Source organism: Mytilus trossulus, chromosome 9 (assembly GCF_036588685.1).
Source record: "Mytilus trossulus isolate FHL-02 chromosome 9, PNRI_Mtr1.1.1.hap1, whole genome shotgun sequence".
In the NCBI taxonomy this organism is placed as follows: Eukaryota; Metazoa; Mollusca; class Bivalvia; order Mytilida; family Mytilidae; genus Mytilus; species Mytilus trossulus.
In genome coordinates, this window is record NC_086381.1 from 52,033,382 (window position 1) to 52,059,256 (window position 25,875).

The following is a 25,875-nucleotide window of genomic DNA, read 5'->3' on the forward strand; positions in this document are numbered from 1 at the left end:
ATATGGTCTGGAACATGTATTTTTAATTATATATATGAGGTATATTTAGGAATTAAAGGTACAAAAATGTATTGGATATTTTTTTATGCATTTTTTAAGGTTCATGTGGACCCTATGGCTAAAATGACCGTATTTTCACCTCAAAATTTTCTCTGAGTACAGACAAACCTGCGCATCTGTAAATAAATTCAGGCCTAGCATGCCCTAGATAAATGAATTTTAAGTATGTTTTATGTTTTAGAAAAATAAAAACTTACCAGGATTTTGCTGTGCACTTTTTTGAAGATGCCAAAATAAACTAAGTTGGGAAACAGGTTTGAGAACTTCCCCACTGGTAAAAGTTAAAGTGAGCATTTTAATTGACATGGACATTATATGGACAATAGATACCTGACAATAATTGGTTAATTAAACTGTGTACCTGAGTGGACAATATCAAGGTAAACTCAACTGTTTGCTAATTTTATCCTCTTCTGCAGGGACGAAAAAAAGTGTAGGGCAAAATCCAGTTAATTTGTGAATTTTCTAAATCATACAATATTCATTTGAATTCTATTTATCTAGGGCATGCTATGCCTTAAAACTTTTCAAGATGTACAGGTTTGCCAATACTCAAAGAAAATTTTGAGGTGAAAATTTTGCCATTTTAGCCATAGGGTCCACATGAACCTTAACTAGTTGAGCATTTTACAGGATTGTTAGTTTAATGCTGTTTAAACTTTCCTGAAAAAGAACACCTTAAATTTGCTATTATTTGGCATAAAAGTTTGAATATTGAAAGGGACTTGTAGTTTTCCATTTTATTTTTCTAATTGTCTCATTGTTAAAACAACAGCTTGGGTAAGGGCTTCGTTGTTTGCCTTTATAGAGGGTAGTAAAGGGTTATTTTCGTGCAACGTGAACGCCATTTTTTATTTCGCGTTCAACATGTTTTTACTTTTTTATTTGACTTTCAGACGTGCAAGACGGGTGCCTCGTTCAGCTTGTTCTGCTTATTTAATTTTACGTGCATCATGATTTTCAAAGCCTTATTTTTTGTGCTCGGTATTTTTCAAATAAAATTTAAACACTTGGCAGGGATCGTCAAGAAATACTTTTTTAAAAGCCGTAAACCAATTATATCATAAATGTGTATACTAAATCGGGGATATCAAGTAAAACAAAGAGATAATATTTACAAGAAGACAGTGACTCAGTCACAAAAGGTTCACATAAAAGTCTTTTTTTCGTGCAACGTTCATTACAGAAATCATTTCACGTTCAATGTGAAATTTTGTCTTATTTCACGTTTTTTCGTGCAAGCACCCATCCTTTACCACCCTCTTTAAACACAACAACATATTAACTATGTACTTGGTAAAAGTTATAAATAGAAAATATTATAACAAATATTATTGGATGGCGAATTGACTTCAAATAGGTGCCGATTTGACTAGATTCCGATTTAACCAGGTGTCGATTTGAGTTGTACATTTCCAATCTGTGGTTCTGGTCAATGGTATTGGAACAATGCCACTGACGCATGGAAAAATCGTAATGGTTGGCATCTATGGAAATATGAAAAAAAAAAAAAAAAAAACTTCCCCCACCCCTATTTTTTTGCAATGGATCTTTTTTATATACATTTCTTTATACACAATATACAAGAAGTATAACGGAGTTAAAACCGGAATTCCCAACATTGTATTTTAAATGTCTTAGAATTACCTCCCTTACACTGCTTTTAAATTGTCTTAAATTTTGTCCATTGACCAGAAATACCTAGTTTTTCCCCTTTTTTGACCCTAATTCCAAAACATTTTGAGCCATCATCATTAAAAACTATCCCTTCATGGTATGGAAACTTGTGGTTTTATTTCAGAAAGATTCAAAAACTAACACAAAAGTTATTGTTTGAAAACTACAACTAGAGGCTCTAAAGAGCCTGTGTGGCTCACCTTGGTATATGTGAATATTAAACAAAAGAAGCAGATAGATTGATGACAAAATTGTGTTTTGGTGATGGTGATGTGTTTGTACATCTTACTTTACTGAACATTCTTGTTGCTTACAATTATCTCTATTTATAATGAACTTGGCCCAGTAGTTTCAGTGGAAACTGTTAGTAAAAATTTACAAATTTTATGAAAATTGTTACATAAAACAATTTGTTACATAAAACTTCGGGCCAGGTGAGCTAATAATATTCGAGATAATAACCAAAAACAGTAAAATTTCCTTGAAATTACCAATTTAGGGGCAGCAACCCAACAACAGGTTGTCTGATCCATCTGAAAATTTCAGGACAGATAGATCTTGACCTGATAAACAAGTTTATCACTGTCAGATTTGCTCTAAATGCTTTGGTTTTTGAGTTATAAGCCTATACTAAAGTTATGGTGCAAAAACAAAGAAAAATGCTTATTTGGGCCCCTTTTTGGCCCCTAATCCATAAACTGTTGGGACCTCAACTCCTAAAATCAATACCAACCTTCCTTTTGTGGTCATAAACTATGTGTTTAAATTTCATTGATTTCTATTTACTTAAACTAAAGTTATTGTGCAAAAACCAAGAATAATGCTTATTTGGGCCCTTTTTGGCCCCTAATTCATAAACTGTTGGAACCCAAACTCCCAAAATCAATCCCAACCTTACTTTTGTGGTCATAAACTGTATGTCAAAATTTCATAGATTTCTATTTACTTAAACTAAAGTTATTGTGCGAAAACCAAAAAAATGCTTATTTGGACCCTTTTTGGCCCCTTATTCCTAAAATGTTGGGATCTAAATCTCACAAAATCAATCCCAACCTTCCTTTTGTGGTCATAAACCTTGTGTTAAAATGTCATAGATTTCTATTCATTTTTTCTAAAGTTAGAGTGCGAAAACTAAAAGTATTCGGACGACAAAGAGGATGCCGACGACGCCAACGTGATAGCAATATACCACGAAATTTTTTTCAAATTTTGCGGTCGTATAAAAAGGAAATACAAATTTAGTGTCAGCCATGTAGATGTGAGGAAAAAAAATGAACTGAAGAAAGCCAGTGTGTGCAAATGGCCAAAACGTCTAGAAAAAATAGTTTATTGATACAATTATATAAATTACTAGAACACACCAGTGATATCTGGTGTCCGTGCCTGAATAAATGTATATATATATGCCTAAGCCTTCTTTTAGTATTGGTATTGTCATCTGATGAAGTCATGCCGATTATAAGACACACAGTTTTCTCTGCTTTCAAACCTTTATGCTTGAATCCATCGACCTTGATCTTATCCAACTTTTTGTTATATTAATTATTTAGAAAACAAAAGGTCCTGGAATGGAGTAATAGTAATCAACAGCATTGGTTGTAAATAAAGTTGAATTCTTTGATTCGCTGTTTTATGTCATATCAACTAACAAATTGAAAACTGTACCTATACGACTTATTTTAAGTCCAGATTTTTGGTAATTGTATTGTTATCTTAAAATACTACAATAAGGAACAATTTTTGTCAACCCTCTGATTATGACCCTTGTATATAGGCAAAATTCTAAATACAGTTTGGTGGTGCGCCTGTCAGATGCAGAACATACAGATAAGGTAAAAGTTAACAGGTGAATACTGTAAATTCAGAAATTATTGCGAAGTTTTTATTATTGTGAATAATGCGACTGAGTTGTAAACGCAATAATTAAACTCGCATTTTGTAATATTTTAACTGAATTAAGCATGACTTTTCTCAAAATCGTAAAAATTAAAATCGCATTCAAGTGTAAAATGACAAAATTGCAATAATAAATGCACGCAATAATTTCTAAATTTACAGTACTTATACTATTGGTATCGGTATCGGATTCGACCAGGAACTTGTTAATTATTGGCAATATTAATTATGTGGAAAACAAAAGGGTCTGGAGTGGTGTAATTTTTAATCTACACCATTGTCCTATATTAGCTATATATTGAAGTCTTTGATATGTGGTTTTTACCTGATGAAGTCTGACAAATTGGACCTCGTTATTTTAGTATTATGGATGTTCCCTATTGCAGTATTGGAATTTTTAAAAAGGATATAAAACTTACCATAAAAAAAATTTGAAAACTTGGTTCAGGAAATATTTGCACAAGCAAATGCAGCTCAAGCTTCTTCCCCATTACATGGTATGAAGGTATGAAGGACTGGTTACCAGGTGTAGCTAAAGAAAAAAGAAATAATCTTACTTCTTAACCATTACAAAAAAACATTCCTTTATAAGATTGAAAACTTTTTTAAGCAATTGGAGATCCATAAGTGAACAAACTCACCATACAACCCACATACGTACTAAAACAAGAATGTGTCCAAGGTAAACGGGTGCCCCATTCACACTATCATTTTTTATGTTTAGTGAACCATGAAATTGGGGTAAAAAATCTAATTTGGCATTAAAATTAGTTATAACGTATCATAGGAAACATTTGTATAAAGTTTCAAGTTTATTGGAATTTAACTTCTCCAAAAACTACCTTGACCAAAAACTTAAGCCTGAAACTAACACTATCATTTTCTATGTTCAGTAGACAGTAAAATTGGGGTCAAATATCTAAATTAAAATAAGAAAGATCATACCATAGGGAACATGTGTATTAAGTTTCAAGTTGATTGGACTTCAACTTCATCAAAAACTTTCTTGACCAAAAAACTTTAACCTGAAGGGTGACAGTCGAAAGAATGGACGGACAGACTAACGAAAGAACCAGACCAGAAAACATAATGCCCATTTACTATTGTAGATGGGGCATAAAAAATTACACTTTCTAAAATTTTTCTGATTATGGACACGCTGGGCACAAAGATTTTAACAAATATATTATCTACTCAAACTGAAAACGAACATGGCATGAAAGAATTATTTCTAATTTCAAATAAAAGGAAAGAGTTCAAATGTCACATAAGTTGTACATATTCATTTTTCGAAGAGGCATAACTCTTTCCAAATTCCACTATATAACTTTTCAGAGATATTGCTGATATTAACCTATAGTATAATAGGTTTTTTAAATTCTGGCAAGATTTGTACCTGTGAGAGGGCTAACAAGACTGAACAGATGTCTTTTTTGCTGATGTATTCTCATGTACTAAATAGTTTAACAAATTTAAATTTTGAATCCATATGAAAAATACAAAAAATGGCTTGGAAGTGATCTCAAACAATCCATGATTCTCTTACCAGGAGTACCCAAAATACACACATCCTTTAATTCACATCAGTAAACAATTTGACAACAATCCATGCATACTATTCATTTATAAAGAAATAAGTGCATGAAACATATTTTGAATGCTTATTTCTAATAGTTCATTTTTTACTGTAGATTATGCTGTTCCAGTGAATACTTCATCTCTTGTACATGTTATATACTAGGAAGGTTTTGTGTAAATCTAAATACATATATATATAGCTATTCTAAAAGAGATGTATACTCTTCTGCATTTTCCAAATTATGGTGTATTTATTCTTGAGATAACTTCTCTTAACCATGTTAGGTGCGTCCCATTATTCTCTCAACTTTAAGGCCAGGTTGTGTTCAGAAACCACTTATTCTTGGCCTCAATTTCTTTCAAGGTTAATTTTCCAATAATTTAGGGGAGCTGAATAGATATACTGTTATCTACACATTCAATCAGACTACATGGTTACCAGAACTTTGGATACACCATAGATGTAATAATAAATGGATACACCTTACCAGGTAATTCATATTTAAGGAAAAGGTTATATCTACCCTCATTTTTACTTATGGTTAAAACATGTTCATTATGACATAATATATATTATGGTTAAAACATGTTCATTATGACATAATATATATATATATATCAGTCAGGGGTACTACTTGTACAAGTGTATTTTATTTACTTAAAGAAGTGAAAAAAAATATACACATATAAGTAAATAAATAATGTTTGAATAACCTCCCCTTAATTTTTTGAAAATTTACTTGTATAGTAAATTTTTCTTACCATCCAACAAAAATCCTCAAGTTTTGAGATGTAAAATCATGCCTTTAAAAAATTTTCCCAGGTTTGCTCAAATTTTTTCATTAAAGTTCAATGTTTCATCTCATTAATTCATCAAAGAAACTGATTGAGCAAAGATCTTGTATATTTGCGCAAGGCCTTCAAAAATTGCTCCTTTGGGGCTTGTAAATGAGCAGTGTTAAGAAGATAACAAACAAATGGGACTTTCATTGTCCATGAAATTACACTTAAATGAATAGTAAAGACATCTGTAAAGGGTACACAATTTAAAATTCTATTAGAGCAAAGAAATCTTAAGAATTCAAGAAAAGAAGAAAGGATGATTTTTTTACTTATACAAGTAAGAAAATTCTGAATGCCTACGGGACATAACTTAGCCATTTTTTTTTACCTATACAAGTAAATAAAATTCACTTGTATAAGTATCCTACAAATTTACTTATATGTGTATATTTTTTTTTACTTCTTCAAGTAAATAAAATACACTTGTACAAGTAGTACCCCTGACTGTATATATATATTCTCAAAGTTTTATCGCTATATGTGCAGTATTGTAATAAAGAAGAAATTCAATAATTAATGTAAAAAATATTAACTACTTCCTGTCATTTTCTCCTGATTTTTGCATGCCAGGATTTGAAATACAATCATTGCAAGTCTTGGTTTTTAATCAAGTTTTAACATAATCATAAGAGCACTGATGACTAATGCTATATCTAATAACCATCCAATAATAAGAAAATTAAAACACACAGACATGCAGTTGTACACATTCATGAGATAAATTTTCTATGTTAAACATATATATTTGATTTATTTTTGTAGACAACACAAATATTTATATTATTGAATTAATGCTTTTTCAGATTGTAGCTAGGTGAACAAATTAAAGTACATTAATCTGTAAAGACAATATTTTGGTGTACTCTAATTGACCTTTAACCATCTCTGCTATGAATAGGTTTATACGTTGTGTGCATATTCATGGTTCTATGGCAATACTCATGGAAGGCTTATTAAAAAGGTAAAATGTTATTTGCACTTCAGTATTCTAACCAGGCCTCTAGGGCACACCTTGCCAAATGTGACTGTCTATTTGGATCAGTAGATTATAAAACCAGAGGTAGAATTAAATACACACATTTCAAATACATATTCAAGTTGGTGACAAATAACTAGAGGCTCTAAAGAGCCTGTGTCGCTCACCTTGGTATAATTATGTGAATTAAACAAAGGAAGCAGACAGTTCATGACAAAATTGTCTTTAGGTGATTGTGATGTGTTTGTATATCTTACTTTACTGAACATTCTTGCTGCTTACAATTATCTCTATCTATAATGAACTTGTCCGTGTAGTTTCAGCGGAAAATGTAAGTAAAAATTTACAAATTTTATGAAAATTGTTAAAAATTTATTATAAAGGACAATAACTTCTTAGGGGGTCAATTGACCATTTTGGTCATTTTAACTTATTTTTGAGTCTTAAATTGCTGTACATTATTGCTGTATACAGTTTATCTCTATCTATAATAATATTCAAGATAATAACCCAAAACAGCAAAATTTCCTTAAAATTACCAATTTAGGGGCAGCAACCTAACAACGAGTTGTTCGATTCATCTAAAAATGTCAGGACAGATAGATCTTGACTAGATGAACAATTTCACCCCATGTCAGATTTGCTCCATATGCTTTGGTTTTTGAGTTATAAGCCAAAAACTGCATTTTACCACTATGTTCTATTTTTAGCCGTGGCAGCCATCTTGGTTGGTTGGCAGGGTAAAAAAACACAAATTTTAAACTAGATACATCAATGATGATTGTGGCCAAGTTTGGATTAATTTGGCCTGGTAGTTTCAAAGAAGAAGATTTTTGTAAAAGATCATGGAGATTTACGAAAAATGGTTAAAAATTGACTATAAAGGGCAATAACTCCTAAAGGGGTCAATTGACCATTTTGGTCATTTGACTTATTTGTAAATCTTACTTTGCTAAACATTATTGCTGTTTACAGTTTATCTCAATCTATAATAATATTCAAGATAATAACCAAAAACAGTAAAATTTCCTTAAAATTACCAATTTAGGGGCAGCAACCCAAAAATGGGTTGTCTGATTCATCTGAAAATTTCAGGGCAGACAGATCTTGACCTGATAATCAATTCCCCCCCCCCATGTCAGATTTGCTCTAAATGCTTTGGTTTTTGAGTTAAAAGCCAAAAACTGCATTTTACCCCTATGTTCTATTTTTAGCCATGGCAGCCATGTTTTTTAATGAAATGGGAAATTAAACACAAACTTTATTCTAGATACCCTAGGAATCAATCAGATGAATTTTGGTTTGAATTGGTTCAGCAGTTTCAGAGGAGAAGATTTTTGTAAAAGTTAACAGCGGACGACAGACGACAACGGACGCCGGACGCCAAGTGATGGGAAAAGCTCACTTGGCCCTTCGGGCCAGGTGAGCTAAAAATAGATCGCCGTGGAATAATTTTATTATATTTGGTGAATGAACAACATTTTTTGCGAAGTTTTCCTTTAATCAAAATTATCAGTCAAAAAGTTTTCAATAAGGATCATGAGTCATTTCATACCAAAATTACTAAAATATATTCTACATAGTTTAAATATTTTCGCCTATGTGTAGGAACTATTCTGTACTTACATATGTATTACATTCCAGAATGTTCCTTTTGACCGGGCCTGATTTGGTAGTGATAAAATTGAGAATGGAAATGGGGAATGTGTCAAAGAGACTACAACCCGACCATAGAAAAAACAACAGCAGAAGGTCACTAACAGGTCTTCAATGTAGCGAGAAATTCCTGCACCCGGAGGCGTCCTTCAGCTGGCCCCTAAACAAATATATACTAGTTCAGTGATAATGAACGCCATACTTATTTCCAAATTGTACACAAGAAACTAAAATTAAAAAAATACAAGACTTACAAAGGCCAGACGCTCCTGACTTGGGACAGGCGCAAAAATGTGGCAGGGTTAAACATGTTTAAGAGATCTCAACCCTCCCCCTATACCTCTAGACAATGTAGAAAAGTAAATGCATAACAATATATACACACATTTAAAATTCAATTCAAGAGAAGTCTGAGTCTGATGTCAGAAGATGTAACCAAAGAAAATAAACAAAATGACAATAAGACATAAATAACAACAGACTACTAGCAGTCTTATAATTACAAATTCTATCTTATCTGAATTATTAAAGGTATTTAGAATTCCACTCAAAGAAAATTTGCAAGATTTCTGCTCATATTCTTGCTAAATAGGTGCAATTTTGATACAGTGGCAGTATCATGACTCTTTATCAAAATTATAAAATGAAATAGGAGTTGCATGGTAGATGCCAAGGTTACATTCAAAACTCAGAAGTCAAGAATAACTTGGACAGAATCATGGCAAAAAAGAAAAGATGGCAAGACAAATAATCCAACTTCATGACTTAACACTTAGCTCCACCATTAAAACTTGGTGTCATCTTTGGTACATATTGGAAGGGTATGGAAATCTAACTAAACTAGTTGCAACTGTGATGTTTCTCGTGGTAACAATAATCTTGGGTGTATTACATAATTTTGCTTACAAACTACACAATAATTCAGAATAAAAATATAAGATTTTATGAGATTATCTAGTGGAGTAATAATATTTGTAAATATAATGTAACGATGCAGTGTGGTGAATCTGTGCACCTAAGAATTATGACTTCACTTCATTTAACTGATAAAACGAGTAATTGGATAATATTGTGTGAATACATTCATAACATACTTTTATTTCATAAAATTATCAGTTTGTAGGGTTTCACTCTCAAGACTTTGTGTAATGTGTGTCCAAAATAAGGGAAACCCCTATTCTGAGAGTTTCGCGCATGCCTTCTGAATATAGCTAATTTTAAATGAAGGAAAGATTTTCTGCTACATAATATAGCTGAGGTTGAACCAAGGACACTGCCAAGGATGCAGAGCAAAAATTACTTCAATCTGATATAAAATTTAACCTAAATAAATCAATTTTTATCTAATGATGTTATTTTTTCATGGAAATTGGCCAAATATTGTGAGTCACGAGATTGCAGTTTTTATCTAACTCTTGAATTTATCAATCTTATTCTCTTTTTATCCCTTTGGAATCCTTAAACAATAACAAGAACAATTTAATTTGTGTTACTGTGTTGAAATGACGAAATCAGCTAATGCACAGTTTCACCGCCCGCACGGACACCGGGGACTCCACTGTATATTAATTTGCATATAAAAAGCAATTATAAATCATACCTTCCAAGTCTGGAAGATACGCTTTCCTTTTAATAAATCTGTTGAGGAAAACATATGTGGCATTATAGTCCTCTGCTGTTGCATTTCTTATAAGGAGGTCAAATATGCCATTCCTTGGTATGGGTTGATATTTAGGGTCATCATTAATAGTGCTGTTGTTTACAGTTAGCCAAACTTCTTTAGGTCCTCCTTCCCATCTTGTCATACCATTAATTTCACATTGCTCAGACAAATCCAAGGACAATAAGATGTCTGGTGCTTTTATTTGAAGAGTGAAGCTACCTAAAATAGAGGAGGAATTAAATCAATTTCTTTTCCTTTATTTCAAACTGATTTTGCTCCTAAATATGATACATTCAAACACCTTGCCAGCTGTAATGTCAGACTCTTTTTACTGAAGAAAAACAAAACAGAAAGTAATTTGCACTACATGATAAAAAAAAGAAAAAATATCTAGTTTTTTATATAATAAATTGAAAAAGAATATAAACTGCTGTACAAACATGAACAAGAGGCTCTAAAGAAACTGTGTCGCTCACCTTGGTCCATGTGCATATTAAACAAAAGACACTGATGGATTAATGACAAAATTGTGTTTTGGTGATGGTGATGTGTTTCTAGATCTTACTTCACTGAACTTTCTTGCTGCTTACAATTATCTCTTTCTATAATGAACTTGGGCCAGTAGTTTCAGTGCGAAATGTTTGTAAAAATTTGAAAATTTTATGAAAATTGTTAAAAATTGCCTATAAAAGACAATAACTCGTGTGGGGTCAATTGACCATTTCTGTCATGTTGACTTATTTGTAAATCTTACTTTGCTGAACATTATTGCTGGTTAGAGTTTATCTCTATCTATAATAGTATTCAAGATAATAACCAAATAAAGCAAAACTTCCTTAAAATTACCAATTCAGGGGCAGCAACCCAACAACAGGTTGTTCAATTCATCTGACAATTTCAGGGCAGATAGATCTTGACCTGTTAAATAATTTAACTCTGTCAGATTTGCTCTAAATGGTTTGGTTTTTGAGTTATAAGCCAAAAACTGAATTTTACCCCTATGTTCTATTTTTAACCATGGCGGCCATCTTGGTTTAATTTGTTGGCCGGGTCGCCGGACACATTTTTTAAATAATGCTCCAATGATGATTGTGGCCAAGTTTGGTTAAATTTTGGCCACTAGTTTCAGAGGAGAAGAATTTTGTAAAAGTTAATGATGAGGGGCAACAACACAAATTGATGGGAAAAGCTCACCTGGCCAGGTGAGCTAAAAAACCTATGATACCATGTTAAAGTAAATGCCACCCCAAGCATACATGCAAGAATGTAATAAGCATGCAATAAAAACTAACTATGGCAGCAATATTTAATTTTTGTGTAGTATTTGATTATAAAAATAGTACATTGTCATGTCACCATCATTGTTTGTTTAGATAAAGTTTTTACATTATTGAAACTTTTGTAATGTAATATTTTAAAAAAAATACCTATATGGTTCAAATACTCATATGGTTCGGCCTGTTAATAACCAAACGAGTGTTTTACTCATATGGTCCGACCATACGCGTATGGTCCAAATACTGATATGGTCTGAAACATATATATCAATATTCATTTTTACCAAGAAACCTTTTGTTGCAATTAGTCTGAGGTTGGGCTATTTTTTAGCTAGATTGACTGGATTATTTATATACATGGTGAAGCATTGAATTCCAGACAAGGATAGAACTAAATTTCTAAGTAATTAAGTGGTAGAAAAATAGGGAAAGCACCTTAATTAATACAGTATCAATTCAAGAAAAATTAGCAGTTTAATTATATATACCTTTACAACCAGTATCACCAGTACTTGCAGAGTTTACTAATTGTACTAACATGATGAACAGTATCAAAACTTGTATAAAGATGGTATCTACAATTGTAAAATAAACACATAATATTAAACACTGTATATCACCCAACTGTGGCACATGAGGGGTGCTAGCTATGTTTTTCATGGAGTGTCAGTTTAGAAGAGGCCAGGAAACTCCACACTAAATTTTACCACAAAAGGGATGATTTTTCATTTAAGGAATGACAGTCTGTAATATTTTTTCTGTCTATGAAGAAATAACATAAAAAAATATGGTGCACACTGAATAAAGCGTGTAGCGGGTTATTTAACAGTGTGCACCACATTTTTTATGTTATTTCAAATAGACAGAAAAAATATTACAGTAATTTCTTATAATTTAATTCTAAACTCCATTTTAAACCGTAGAAAGCTTATTTAAAGCAGGATAGCAATCCTCATTTTTACTGATATGTTGTATGCTGTGCCCTGAAACTTAGAAACTATCTTGTTAAACTAAACAATATTAATTTTAAAAGGTTACCAATACAACATTGTCATGACCATGATGACTGTAATCAGATCTTTGAATATAAGTTTTATTGGTAATAATACTGATTTTGATAACCATGATAACAGTTAATTGAAAGCAAAATAAATATTAAAATGCTCTAACATTTGTATTTTACATGATTTTATTTTATACATACCCAAGCAAAAAACAAAGCAGCCTGTTGAAGAAATCTCTTTCCTTAAACAAAAATTGAAGTTGTTACTAGCTTCAACAAATGAGGTAAAAGAAGAACACAAGAAAGGTATAATACCTTTTTTCATAACATTGAGTTCAGGCAAAATAAAGTTAGATTGCAGAAACTGCAATATATTATTCCATTTACAAAATGACAAAACTAAAAAAAAGCAATACCAACCAACTGCAAACTTCGTTGATCTGTGTATGGTGGTTATAAGCATGATATATGTTTCAAAATGTTTTGTGAAGGCAAACTAACGGTGACCGCAGGGCATATAAACTTGAAAATGTAATGAAAATAATCTTCCCATTGACAGTAACATCTGAAGGGAATCCATGCATTGACTAATTCAGTTCAAGACTTATTGAATTTGAACTCTGTTCTTTTTTCAATTACTTACACAAGCATTAGCTACTGTTGATGTACTTTAATAATTCTTATCAACTACTTTAATTTGATTACCTTTTCACTGTAATTCATGAACAGTTTATATGTATTATATGTTTTTTTATTTACAAAGGAACTATGTTTGCAAGTGAATATCTTAACCCAAATAACATGTCAAAAATTGGTAAAAATGATGTCTCAATTCTCTGAGAGTCATAATATACACTGATACACAATGATACATGTATGTCTTAAACATGTTAAACTCAAATTTTGCACCATCTTATAGTCAAAGAGCTGATAGCTCTGGGGTGGAAGAAGGTGAATAAAAGGTAACTTGAATTACCATAAAAGCAGCCCCACTAACCCAGCTTGCTTTGTTCCATTATCGTTATGACATGGGTTTTTTTTCTTCAAACATGAATGTGTCATACATGTCATAAGTACATGGATTTTCCCATCAGTACAATCATTTCCTATGTTAAGTGGACAGTGAAAATTGGTTAAAATCTTTAATTTGGCAGTAAAATAAGAAAGATCATATAATATCATAAGGAACACATGTGTACTAAGTTTCAAGTTGATTGGATTTCAACTACATCAAAAACTACCTCTGCCATAAACTTTAACCTGAAGCAGGAGGGACGGACAGACCAGAAAACATAATACCCATAAATGGGGCATAAAAATAATAAGACTTGTTACATACCTGCCAACTTTTGAAAGTTCCCAAGGGTTTTTTTAGTGCGCCACAACAATTTTAAAGGTAACAATTTTAAGAAAAGTATTTGCACGATCTGGATTGTCTAGAAAAAGTGTCATATTTGTATGATGAACTTACATGCCTTTTTCTTAAGTCTGTTTGCATGATTCTAGTTATAAAATCAGTAGAAAAGATAAACATGTAACTAGCAGACCATGGTTTATTTTCATGTGTAAGAACAATGAAGAATATTAGATGCTTGTTGAAATTTCCAATTTTGAATTTTACACAAAGACAGACCTTTAACAGGTTGGGAACAACACTCCAAATGAGGGGTAACCCTCAATGGAAGAACATTACAACCCACTGTAAAAAATGAGCACCTTTATATTCATATTATTTGATGAAATTTTCCCCCAAGAACTATGCATCTATCATGTATTAACACAATGATGAAATGGTCAAAACATGTCAAAAGAATTTTGTGATGTTACTAAACTTATATCTTCTTTATTAATTTGACCCCTCATTTAGAAAAGTTGTTCCAAATTATTAATATAAGGCCACACTTAAAAATATTTTGGTTTGCTCAAACCCTACCCAAAGGTTGAGACAGTGGGTAGGTAGGTAGGCATTTTCTTTTTTTTCTTTCAAAAAAAGAAATTGAAGTATCAGATGCTTATAAGTCTTCATTTTTTCTGGGTAGGTAGCGTTTGGGCAAACATACCTATTATTTATTATGGCCCAAAGAATTTTCCCACTTTTGAGTTAAAAAATTCAAAATGGTTTTTTTTCAACAGTATTAATGACCCCTTGTTTTAGGGACAGTCCCTCATTTAAGGGACACCAGTCTTAATGGGTGGGTCCCAACCTGTTTGTTGGTTTTTGTGAAAAAAGAATAGTACAATTGTCCTTTAAATGATTTAATTGAATATAAAAATAAAATTAATATGTTACAACAAGTATTATGTCAAAAAATTAGTGAAAAAAATACTATTTATCATCTTTATGGTAGTACTGCATGATTAAATTTTGTTAACCAGCCATGCTTTTATCCTTTTAAAGATGTTATCCTTAAGGATTTATCCTTAACACAAGTTCAAAATCTAGCATGTTAGAATACATTGGAATATCTTTGGAGAAAATTTTTTGATTGGCTTATTAATTGATCAACAGAAACACAGAATTTGATTGGCTGAACACAATTGTCTTACTGTGGGAACAAAATAAGGAACAGATGATTTTCACAAAATCGTGTTTTAGAGTGTTTTTACGATACCCTTAGTATTAATGTTTTCTAATAAACATGATAAATGCAGGACGTATCATAAAAGGTCCTTGATAAGAGTAAAAACAATGAACACAGGGTGACCCTTCTATAAGGGTGAAAGAACTCAGAATGAACAGACCAAGGGCAAACATGTAAACAGGGTGAGTTGTCCCGATACCAAATTCATGCATGCCTACTACAAATATCTACAGTAAAAACATCTGGTTACAAATAAACAAATAACGTTCATGTAGATGAGATGAAATCTAATAATGTACATAAATAAAAGGGTACATATTTACGATAGTGATTGTTTTTCTTAATTCACAAATTAAATGATTCAGATGCTTAATTATGTGTAAAAGTAGGTGTCAGAAGTTGTTATGAAATTGTAATACACAGAAACAAATGCAGCATATGGAGGTTTAATGATTTTAAAGTTGGCACCATAGGCCTTCAGAAGACTTGAAGTCTTCTTCCTTCAAAAAACCTGAGTCAATATCACATATAAAAACAAGCATCTTGAAGTTGAGTATTGCATGGCAAGACTTAGTTCCTTACGGGCTAAAAATTAATTGTACTGGACCAAAATGCTAACTTGATCTATAACCCTTACCATATTGTGACAGTCATATGACAGGATAAACCAAACCACTGTTATTTAGCTCCAATGGCTTTCCATACTTTTATAGCCACCTGCTTGATACATGTACATGTTTCGAAATTTATGAATATTCCCTCAACCTGAGACTATCTATTTTCATGTTTCTCATGTATAAATTGCTTATTGAGCTCGATTACGAAATTTTGAAAATTCAAATCAGATGAAAACTAAATGAAAGAAAGTGGGTTTTCTGGAGGGGTTGGTTTCCCTTCAATGCCTTGCACAGGAAGTGCAGAGGCCAAAGTCATGAAAGTAGTGCAAACCAGCAAGCATATGACTACTAATCCTAATTACTATCAGTCAGAGCTCAGACATATAAGTCTGAATCTGCTTTTGACTCATACATGTAGAGGTCTAAACTTGTAAGTTTTAGGATTTGTCTCCCTTTAATGCAAGACAAAATACAACTTTAACATGTTTAATAAGTCTATATTGTTAAGCAAGAAATATTTGACCAGAATCAAAAAGTTGCAAATATCGACTCATACAAGTCGATAAGTTGGTTAACTTCAAGACCCACGCATATTTATAACCAGATGCTCCGCAGGGCACAGCTTTATACAACGCAGAGGTTGAACCCTGAACAGTTGGGTCATGTATGTCCACAAATTTAAGCTTGATACAGCTCTGAATTTGGATTGTGATTAAATAGTTGACACAACATAGGTTTCTGACACAGAATGAATGTGGTCTTAAGAACTTAATCTTAAAAACTTAAAAATTTTAAATTGGACATTTACCTATTATGGTCCACTGTTCAAAATTTAAATTCATGGTTATATTCAGCATATCATAGAACCCCAAGAATTGATTTTTTGATGAAATCAAATAATGTTAAATTTAAGACCCTTTAAATTTAGACCTCAATGTGGACCAATTTGATAACAGGGCCCAAATATTAAAAATCTATATACACCGTGAGATTCAGCATATTGACATGATTGAAGAACCCCATATATTCAATTGTTGTTAAAATCAAACAAAGTTGAATTTTTTACCCTTTGGACCTTTATGTAGACCAATTTGAAAATCAGCATAGTAACCCCAATGGCCATATATTCAATTTTTTTTTAAATCAAACAAAGTTTAATTTTTGACACTTTGGACATTAATGTAGACCTATTTGAAAACGGGACAATACTGTGCAATTGAATATTTCTTGCTATTTTGCAAAACTGTGCAATTGAACATTTCTTGCTATTGCACAATATTGTGCAATTAGATATTTCTTGTTATTGCACAATACTGTGCAATTGAAAATTTCTTGCTATTGCACAATATTGTGCAATTAGATATTTCTTGTTATTGCACAATACTGTGCAATTGAAAATTTCTTGCTATTACAGAATACTTAATAATTTGGGATCTTGATTTGGACCAACTTGAAAACTGGGCCCATAATCAAAAATCTAAGTACATGTTTAGATTCAGCATATCAAAGAACCCCAAGAATTTATTTTTTGTTGAAATCAAGCAAAGTTTTATTTGCATGATTTGGACCTCGATTTGGACCAACTTATAAACTGGGCCCATAATCAAGTTAACAAGAGGCTGTCACAACGACAGCAAACCGGATTTATTAACATTTATTTGTGTCTTGGCAATATCACAAGAACCATTACTGATGAATATTAAAAGTGAAAATTATCAATATCAAATTTGACCTCCATTTTGTAGTCAGAGTATCAACATTTTAAAATTTGAAAAGCTTAGGTTGAATGGTTCATGAGTAAATGCAACAACATGAATGGAAACACCATTTTAAGATCTTTCAAGAACCATAACTCCTGAACCGTAAAAGTCAAAATCGTCATCATTGAACTTGACCTCTATTTTGTTATCAGTAACAACATATAAAAATCTCAAAAGCCTTGGTTAAATGGTTCATGAGAAAATGCACGGACATGACTGGAAACTCCATTTTTCAATCTTTCAAGAACCATAACTCCTGAACAGTAAAAGTCAAAATCGTCATTATTGATCTTGACCTCCATTTTGTCATCAGTAACAATATATCAAAATTTGGGAAGCTTTGGTAGAACACTTCATGTGTAAATGCACGGACACGACTGGAAACTCCATTTTTCAATCTTTCAAGAACCGTAACTCCTGAACGGTAAAAGTCAAAATCCCCATTATTAAACTTGACCTTCATTTAGTTGTCAGTAACAACATATTAAAATTTTAAAAGCTTTGGTTGAACGGTTCATGAGTTAATGCACGAACAACATTTGATTGCCACATGCCCCCCCGCCTGCCGTACATCCCAAAATCAATAACCGACATTTTTGTCACAAAAATCCAGTTAACCATCCGCCTGCTGTACATTCCAAAATCAATAACTGACATTGTCGTCACAAAAATCCGGTTAAAAATCTAAGTACATGTTTAGATTCGGTCGTTTGCGGTAAAAAAAATCAGTAGAACAAGAAATTTAATTGGTGTGGCCTAATAGGGCAATATGTACATGTATAAGCATGCATCCTTCTTGAGTGACAACTTTTAAAGTTTACACTTTGAAATTTGTTATAGATAATTGTCAATAATACATGTAATAGAAAACTGTATGCTGCATGCTAGATTTCTTTCAGACCAATTTAACCATTTAACCATGTTAACTTGTGCTGTTGAGTTTAATAGGATTAATTTTTCTTTTTATTTGTATCTTATTCAAATTATCATTACCTTAATTTGCAACACTTTTTGTTGCTAGTTCTACATGGTTTACTTGTACTGTAGTTTTCTTCTGTGACTTCTTTACCAGAGTGTCTGTATGCAATTAATGCTTGACTACCACTATCTGTAAAACTTGTCTTTGATAGTGATGTTTCTTTACAGCTACCAGTTATAGTGTTCTTCTGTAAGAATTCCATCTGTGACAAAGGGCCAGTATACAAATATGACAAAGGAGACTTTTTTCTGGTTCTTGTTTGTTTGCAGGATTTCTTTTCTTTTGCAGAAATTTCTTTGGTAGCTGTTGATACATGCATGTTTTGTATATATATATATCATGTTTATAATTATACAATTGTTAGGGGAGCAGGTCTAAATAATTTTTTTTTATTTAATATAGGATTTCTCTATATTTTTCTATAAATCAACATTATTTCTCTTTTTTTGAAATATACCGGTATCCCATGTTGGTCCTCTCTGACAGGTTCCTAATGTCCATATCTTTGCTCGATTTCCTTTTAACATGTTTAATGACAGACAGTTCTAAAATAAACTTTTTTCTACAATCCACATGATTAGTGGTTAATTCTTTGCCATGTTGAATGCTGGTACTGGTATTATCCATTGTAATATCAGCATCATTCAATGTGTTCTTGGTAACTGTTTGGTGTTCTATAATGTCTTGATTCTCAACTTTGTTCAAATCAGTTGTAGAACATTCATCAACCATGTCAACAGGATTCATAACTGTGCCAGGACTTTTTCTAAACCTGTCCAGTAATAAACTTATTAGGGATGACCCTTTGACCTGAGGTATTGTTGAGTTTTTTATGTTTAAAACTAAATCATCAGTTAACTGTTGGTCATTTTCTTTTTCTTTTAAATAGTGAATAATCTCTTCTTCTGGATGACATGATGAAAAACTATCCTTGCTATTACAAATAGACATATATGTCTCTTCATACACAGGTTTTGTCTTATTTTTACCTAAATCAACATCATTCACTATGCAAGCATGTCCTAATTGTACTGCTCCATTCATTTTAACATAAATCTAAAAAAAAAAATACTTATAATAAATATTTCAAAGAATATTTGCTGCATGCTGTTTTGTATATATATATATCATGTTTATAATTATACAATTGTTAGGGGAGCAGGTCTAAATAATTTTTTTTTATTTAATATAGGATTTCTCTATATTTTTCTATAAATCAACATTATCTTAAACTATTTAGAACCAGATGCTTCGCAGGGCGTAGCTTTATACGACCGCAGAGGTTGAACCCTGAACGGTTGGGGCAAGTATGGACACAACATTCAAGCTGGATTCAGCTCTAAATTTGGATTGTGATTAAATAGTTGACACAGCATAGGTTTCTGACACAGAATGAATGTGTTCTAATGAACTTAAAATTTTTGTTTTCTCTTAGAGCAATTCACTATGCTGTTCAATATTAATCCTCTCAAAATAATGTTTGAAGAAATTTTCTTTTTATTTATGAAATTTCAAATGAGAAAAATTGAACCCAATTTTTTAATCACATCCCCCTTTCCCTTAATTATTCCAAAACTAATCTCAATTAAAATATTCTAATATAGTTTGCAACAATAACTACTCATTTAAATACATCATAAAATAAAATGTGAATAAAATGTAAAAAAACTGCTTGTTATCACTGAATGGTAAGGATTATTTAAATTTATCAGTTGGTAGTAAAAAGTGAATATACATTGTATATTGTATATAACAAAGATTTAAGTTGATTCTGGACAAAGAAAGATAACTCCAATTAAAAAAAATTTCTTGCAATAAGATATTTCTTGCTTACTATTTTGGACAAAGAAAGATAACTCTAATTAAAAAAAAATTTGCTAGTTCACAATATTGTGAAATTAGATATTTCTTGCCATTGCACAATACTGTGCAATTGAAAAGACTTGCTATTCCACAATACTTAATATAATAATTTTAGATCCTGATTTGGACCAACTTGAAAACTGGGCCCATAATCAAAAATCTAAGTACATGTTTAGATTCAGCATATCAAAGAGGCCCAAGAATTTAATTTTTGTTAAAATCAAACTTAGTTTAATTTTGGACTCTTTGGACCTTAATGTAGGCCAATTTGAAAACGGGACCAAAAATGAAGAATCTACATACACAGTTAGATTTGGCATATCAAAGAACCCCATTTATTCAATTTTTGATGAAATCAAAAAAGTTTAATTTTGGACCCCGATTTGGGCCAACTTGAAAACTGGGCCAATAATAAAAAATCTAAGTTCATTTTTAGATTCAGCATATCAAAGAACCCCAAGGATTCAATTTTTGTTAAAATCAAACTAAGTTTAATTTTGGACCCTTTGGACCTTAATGTAGACCAATTTGAAAACGGGACCAAAAGTTAAGATTCTACATACACAGTAAGTTTCGGCATATCAAAGAACCCCAATTATTCAATTTTGATGAAATCAAACAAAGTTTAATTTTGGACCCTTTGGGCCCCTTTTTCCTAAACTGTTGGGACCAAAACTCCCAAAATCAATACCAACTTTCCTTTTATGGTCATTAACCTTGTGTTTAAATTTCATAGATTTCTATTTACTTATACTAACGTTATGGTGCAAAAACCAAGAAAAATGCTTATTTGGCTCCCTTTTTGGCCCCTAATTCCTAAACTGTTGGGACCTAAACTCCCAAAATCAATACCAATCTTCCTTTTGTGGTCATAAACATTATGTTTAAGTTTCATTGATTTCTATTTACTTAAACTAAAGTTATTGTGCGAAAACCCAGAATAATGCTTATTTGGGCCCTTTTTTGGCCCCTAATTCCTAAACTGTTAAAACCAAAACTCCCAAAATCAATCCCAACCTTTTTTTTGTGGTCATCAACCTTGTGTCAAAATTTCATAGATTTCTATTAACTTAAACTAAAGTTATAGTGCGAAAACCAAGAAAATGCTTATTTGGGCCCTTTTTGGCCCCTAATTCCTAAAATGTTGGGACCAAAACTCCCAAAACCAACACCAACCTTCCTTTTATGGTCATAAACCTTGTGTTAAAATTTCATAGATTTCTATTCACTTTTACTAAAGTTAGAGTGCGAAAACTAAAAGTATTCGGACGACGACGACAACGTGATAGCAATATACGACCAAAATTTTTTCAAAATTTGCAAAATTTGCAGTCGTATAAAAATGAAATAAAAAAATGGGGTCACCGTTCATATACGCTCACAAACTGCTTTTGAAAGAAGCATACATTTTTGAAAATGTCCTTTTTTTCTGTTGAACTAATAGGAGAAAAAGCGTTAATATAGAAATAGAAAAAGAACTAAATTACAGAAATCGCTTAAACTCTACAATTATTTAGTTTATGTACAGCTTATTTGAAAACAACAATAAACCAGATGCTCTGCAGGGCACAGTTTTATACGACTGCAGAGGTTGAATCCTGAACGGTTGGGGCAAGTATGGACACAACATTCAAGCTAGATTCAGCTCTAAATTTGAATTGTGATTAAATAGTTGACAAAGCATAGGTTCATGAGGTTTCTGACACAGAATGAATGTTGTCTAATGAACTTAAAAAATTTGTTTTGCCATTGTTCAATTCACTATGCTGTTGAATATAAATCCTTCCAAAAAAATGTTTGAAGTAATTTTCTTTCAATTTATAAAATCTGACATGAGAAAAATTGACCCCCCCCCCCCCCCAATTTTTTTTCTTTCACATCCCCCTTTCCCATTTTTAAAAATTGATCTCAATTCAAATTTCGAATGAAGTTTGCAACAATAACTACTCATTTAAATACATCATAAAATATTAAAATGTAAAAAAAATTGCTTGTTATCACTGAATGGTAAAGATTGTTTTAATTTATCAGTTGGTAGTAAAGGTGAATATACATGGGATATCGTATAAAACAATGATTTTAGTTGATTCAACTACTATTCTGGACAAAGAAGGATAACTCCAATTGAAAATCTCTTGCTATTGCACAATATTGTGCAATTAGATATTTCTTGCTATTGCACAATATTGTGCAATAAGTTATTTCTTGCTTTTGCGCAATACTGTGCAATTGAAAATAGTTGCTATTGCACAATACTGTGCAATTGAAAATTTCTTACTATTGCACAAACTGTGCAATTGAAGATTTCTTGCTATCGCTGAATAATGAGCAATTGAAGATTTCTTGCTATCGCTGAATAATGAGCAATTGAAAATTTCTTGCTATTGCACAAAACTTAATGTAATAATTTTGGATCCTGATGGCTGATTTCGACCAACTTGAAAACTGGGCCCATAATCAAAAATCTAAGTACATGTTTAGATTAAGCATATCAAAGAAGCCCAAGAATTTAATTTTTGTTAAAATCAAACTTATTTTAATTTTGGACCCTTCGGACTTTAATGTAGACCATGCAATTTGAAAACGGGACCAAAAATAAAGAATCTACAAACACAATTAGATTTGGCATATCAAAGAACCCCAATCATTCAATTTTTGATCAAATTAAACAAAACTTGACAAAGTTTAATTTTGGACCCTGATAATAATATTCCAAGACAATAACCAATCAAAGCGTGAAAGCGCTGTAAAGGCAGTTAATTACAGGTTGTGTGTATTTCTAGTCCAGTTATATCATTATCTTCCATAGAACAGAAGTGGTTTGTAGAATTTAAGATTTAGAGTTCTTTTGTACCTTAGTTCACCTATACATGTATCTATAGTCTACTGTTTACAGTATATTTTCTGTGCCTCGCCATGAAATGCATTTTTAGCCATGGCCTTGTCAGTTTGCTTTAAATTTATGAGTTTGACTGTCCCTTTGGTGTCTTTCGTCCCTCTTCTTTAGACATATAAGAACTTTTCCTTTTCAATATAAATAGAATATTTTTAATTATTGATTGTATGCGCATATTCTATGACTCCCATAAAAAAATAGTTCACAAAGATTGACTAGTCTCTGTACTGTGTGTATAGCAAGAACATCAAGTAACATAATGGTAAATGTACATAGTAACATGTCAACTTTTTTGATGACCATACCTGCCAACTGTCAGTATTTGCAGATTATTTCCCCCATCGAGCTCGAGGCTCCCAAATGGAAATTTTGTAAGAGCAATTTTGTCGACTATTTAAAGAAAACAATTAATTCAACAATGGCTATAAGCTTGTTAATGCAAGAAGAAGCCAAAAACCACATTAGAATATATTTGAAGGGAATCCATGACAATCGCCCCATTAGCAAATAGCCCCACTTTTTCACTAACTCGCCCCACTTTAAAAAAAAAACTGCCCCAACCTGGATTACCAAATCGCCCCACTTGTGAACTGTGTTAAATCCCGTTAATATAACTCCTGCCAACTCGCCCCACCTAATAGAAAACGATAATATCTAGATAAATATATTTTTAACCAGGAAGAATTTAGTAATGCCAACTCGCCCCACTTATGTAAAAAGATGTTATCCCATTGTATATAAGTTAAATTCTGTTAATATAACTCTTGCCAACTGGTCCCACCTAATGGAAATCGGTGAAATCTAGATAAATATATTATTAACCAGGATGAATTTAGTAATGCCAACTCGCCCCACGTATGGAAAAAGATGTTATCCCATTGAATATAAGTTCAATTCCTTATATTGCATTATGATACAATTCACAGGTTTCTTTTCAATTGTTATGCAAATAACTAAGCTTCAAAACTTACATTTATTCTTCAGTATATATCAATAATAGTAATTAAATTAATTTTCGGTTTGTTTGTATTCTGTGTAGATTAGTTTTCATTAAAGTGGTGCGTGTTTTTATTTTTAATTATATATATATATATATTAATCTAAAAATTACCGTTTTTTTATAAGTAGGGCGAGTTGGCAGGAGTAATAGTAAACAGGGTTCTCGCTAAGGCGAGTCCATGAGTCCTGGACTCAACAAAATCTGTCTGGACTCACCATTTTCAAAACTGGTGAGTCCACAAATACATCAATATTGAAATATTTTGTATAAACTGAACACAGTTACCATGACTCACCGTGGCCAAAAATGACAAGTCCCTGGACTCGCCTTCAAAAATCCTTAGTGAGAACCCTGATTTAAAATGATTTAACCAATTTCACATGTGGGGCAAGTTGGCAGGAGTAATATTAAACATGATTTAACAAATTTCACATGTGGGGTGATTTGATAAATCAGTTTGTAGTGTTTTTTTTAAAAGTGGGCAGATTAGCCAGTGGGGCGACTTGTCCTGCTTCCATTTGAAGGCCCCCTTGAAGGTTTTGTATGACTATATGAACCATCTTTCACGTAAAACCCCCATGTGCATTTTGAAAAGTTGGCAGATATGTTTCTTACTCCAGGCAAAATCTACCGGTATGAATGAAAAAGAAGTTTTCAATTAAGGCTCTGTGGCCATAACAGCTGTCTCATCATTGCTCATTAGCATTTTAACCACTTCCCATATTTGCAATTAAAACAATAGAAGAAAATTATTCAACGCAAAAACAAAACTTACTTGTAAATATGAAATTCTCTTTACGGTATGAGTTTTTCTCCTTGTTTGAGATTGTACAGTAGTACCTGTAACTGCTTTTACCTATTTCTTATTCACTTTTGCTTGATAAACTCACTAAATATCATATACATTGTACCACATCTCCTTATTTTTATATGCATTCCAATAACATGAACAATTGTAATTCAATTCTATATACATGTACCAAAGCAAAATGAACTGCACCACTTTCATTCACTAGTATGCATCTTTTGGCAAAATACAAGACTTTGTTCTTAGATGACACAATTAATATAATATATATTTATTGATAAAAAAATAAAATTTAGTATTCAACTCTTTAACGTATAAAAAAAAGCACAGCTGTGTCATAAATTGTGAAATTTGTGCTGAAAACATAGACATTGATGGTATTTGAGTAATTCCATATGTGAAGCTCAACATTAGCTCGTCAGTTGGTGGTGGACAGTTATAGTTCCTTTCTGCAGGCTAGGATGAATGACTTTTCAGGAAAACCAATTTCACAAATCAAAACTTTCCTCTAGCATGTCTAGATTTCTCCTACAATATTCATCCAGTTTAGTTCTTTTGTTTTAATTGGACACCGTCCTGATTTTTTATTTTGCAAACCATTCAGTCTCTTGCTTGCAAATGGTGCATGAAAATAGGATGGGTATGGCAGTAGACAAGTCTCTTTAAAGTGGGTTTGTGCCCTGAAAAAAAGTTTTATAACTTAAGTTTAATTGAAACTTGTGCAACACATATACCTAAATA

General features: G+C 31.9%; 1 protein-coding gene across 1 annotated transcript in view; it reads right to left on the minus strand.

Annotated features, from left to right (window-relative positions):
• LOC134684744 (uncharacterized) overlaps window positions 1-18,886 on the minus strand; it is a 118,676-nt gene extending 99,790 nt beyond the window's left edge. Inside the window, exons 1-5 of the mRNA XM_063544051.1 lie at window positions 18,582-18,886; window positions 12,831-12,871; window positions 12,115-12,201; window positions 10,287-10,568; window positions 4,053-4,165 (exon numbers count right to left, since the gene is read on the minus strand). Of these exons, the coding sequence (XP_063400121.1) occupies window positions 4,053-4,165; window positions 10,287-10,568; window positions 12,115-12,201; window positions 12,831-12,871; window positions 18,582-18,886 (828 nt within the window). The remainder of the gene's footprint in view (window positions 1-4,052; window positions 4,166-10,286; window positions 10,569-12,114; window positions 12,202-12,830; window positions 12,872-18,581) is intronic.
• Between the last annotated feature and the right edge of the window lie 6,989 nt (window positions 18,887-25,875).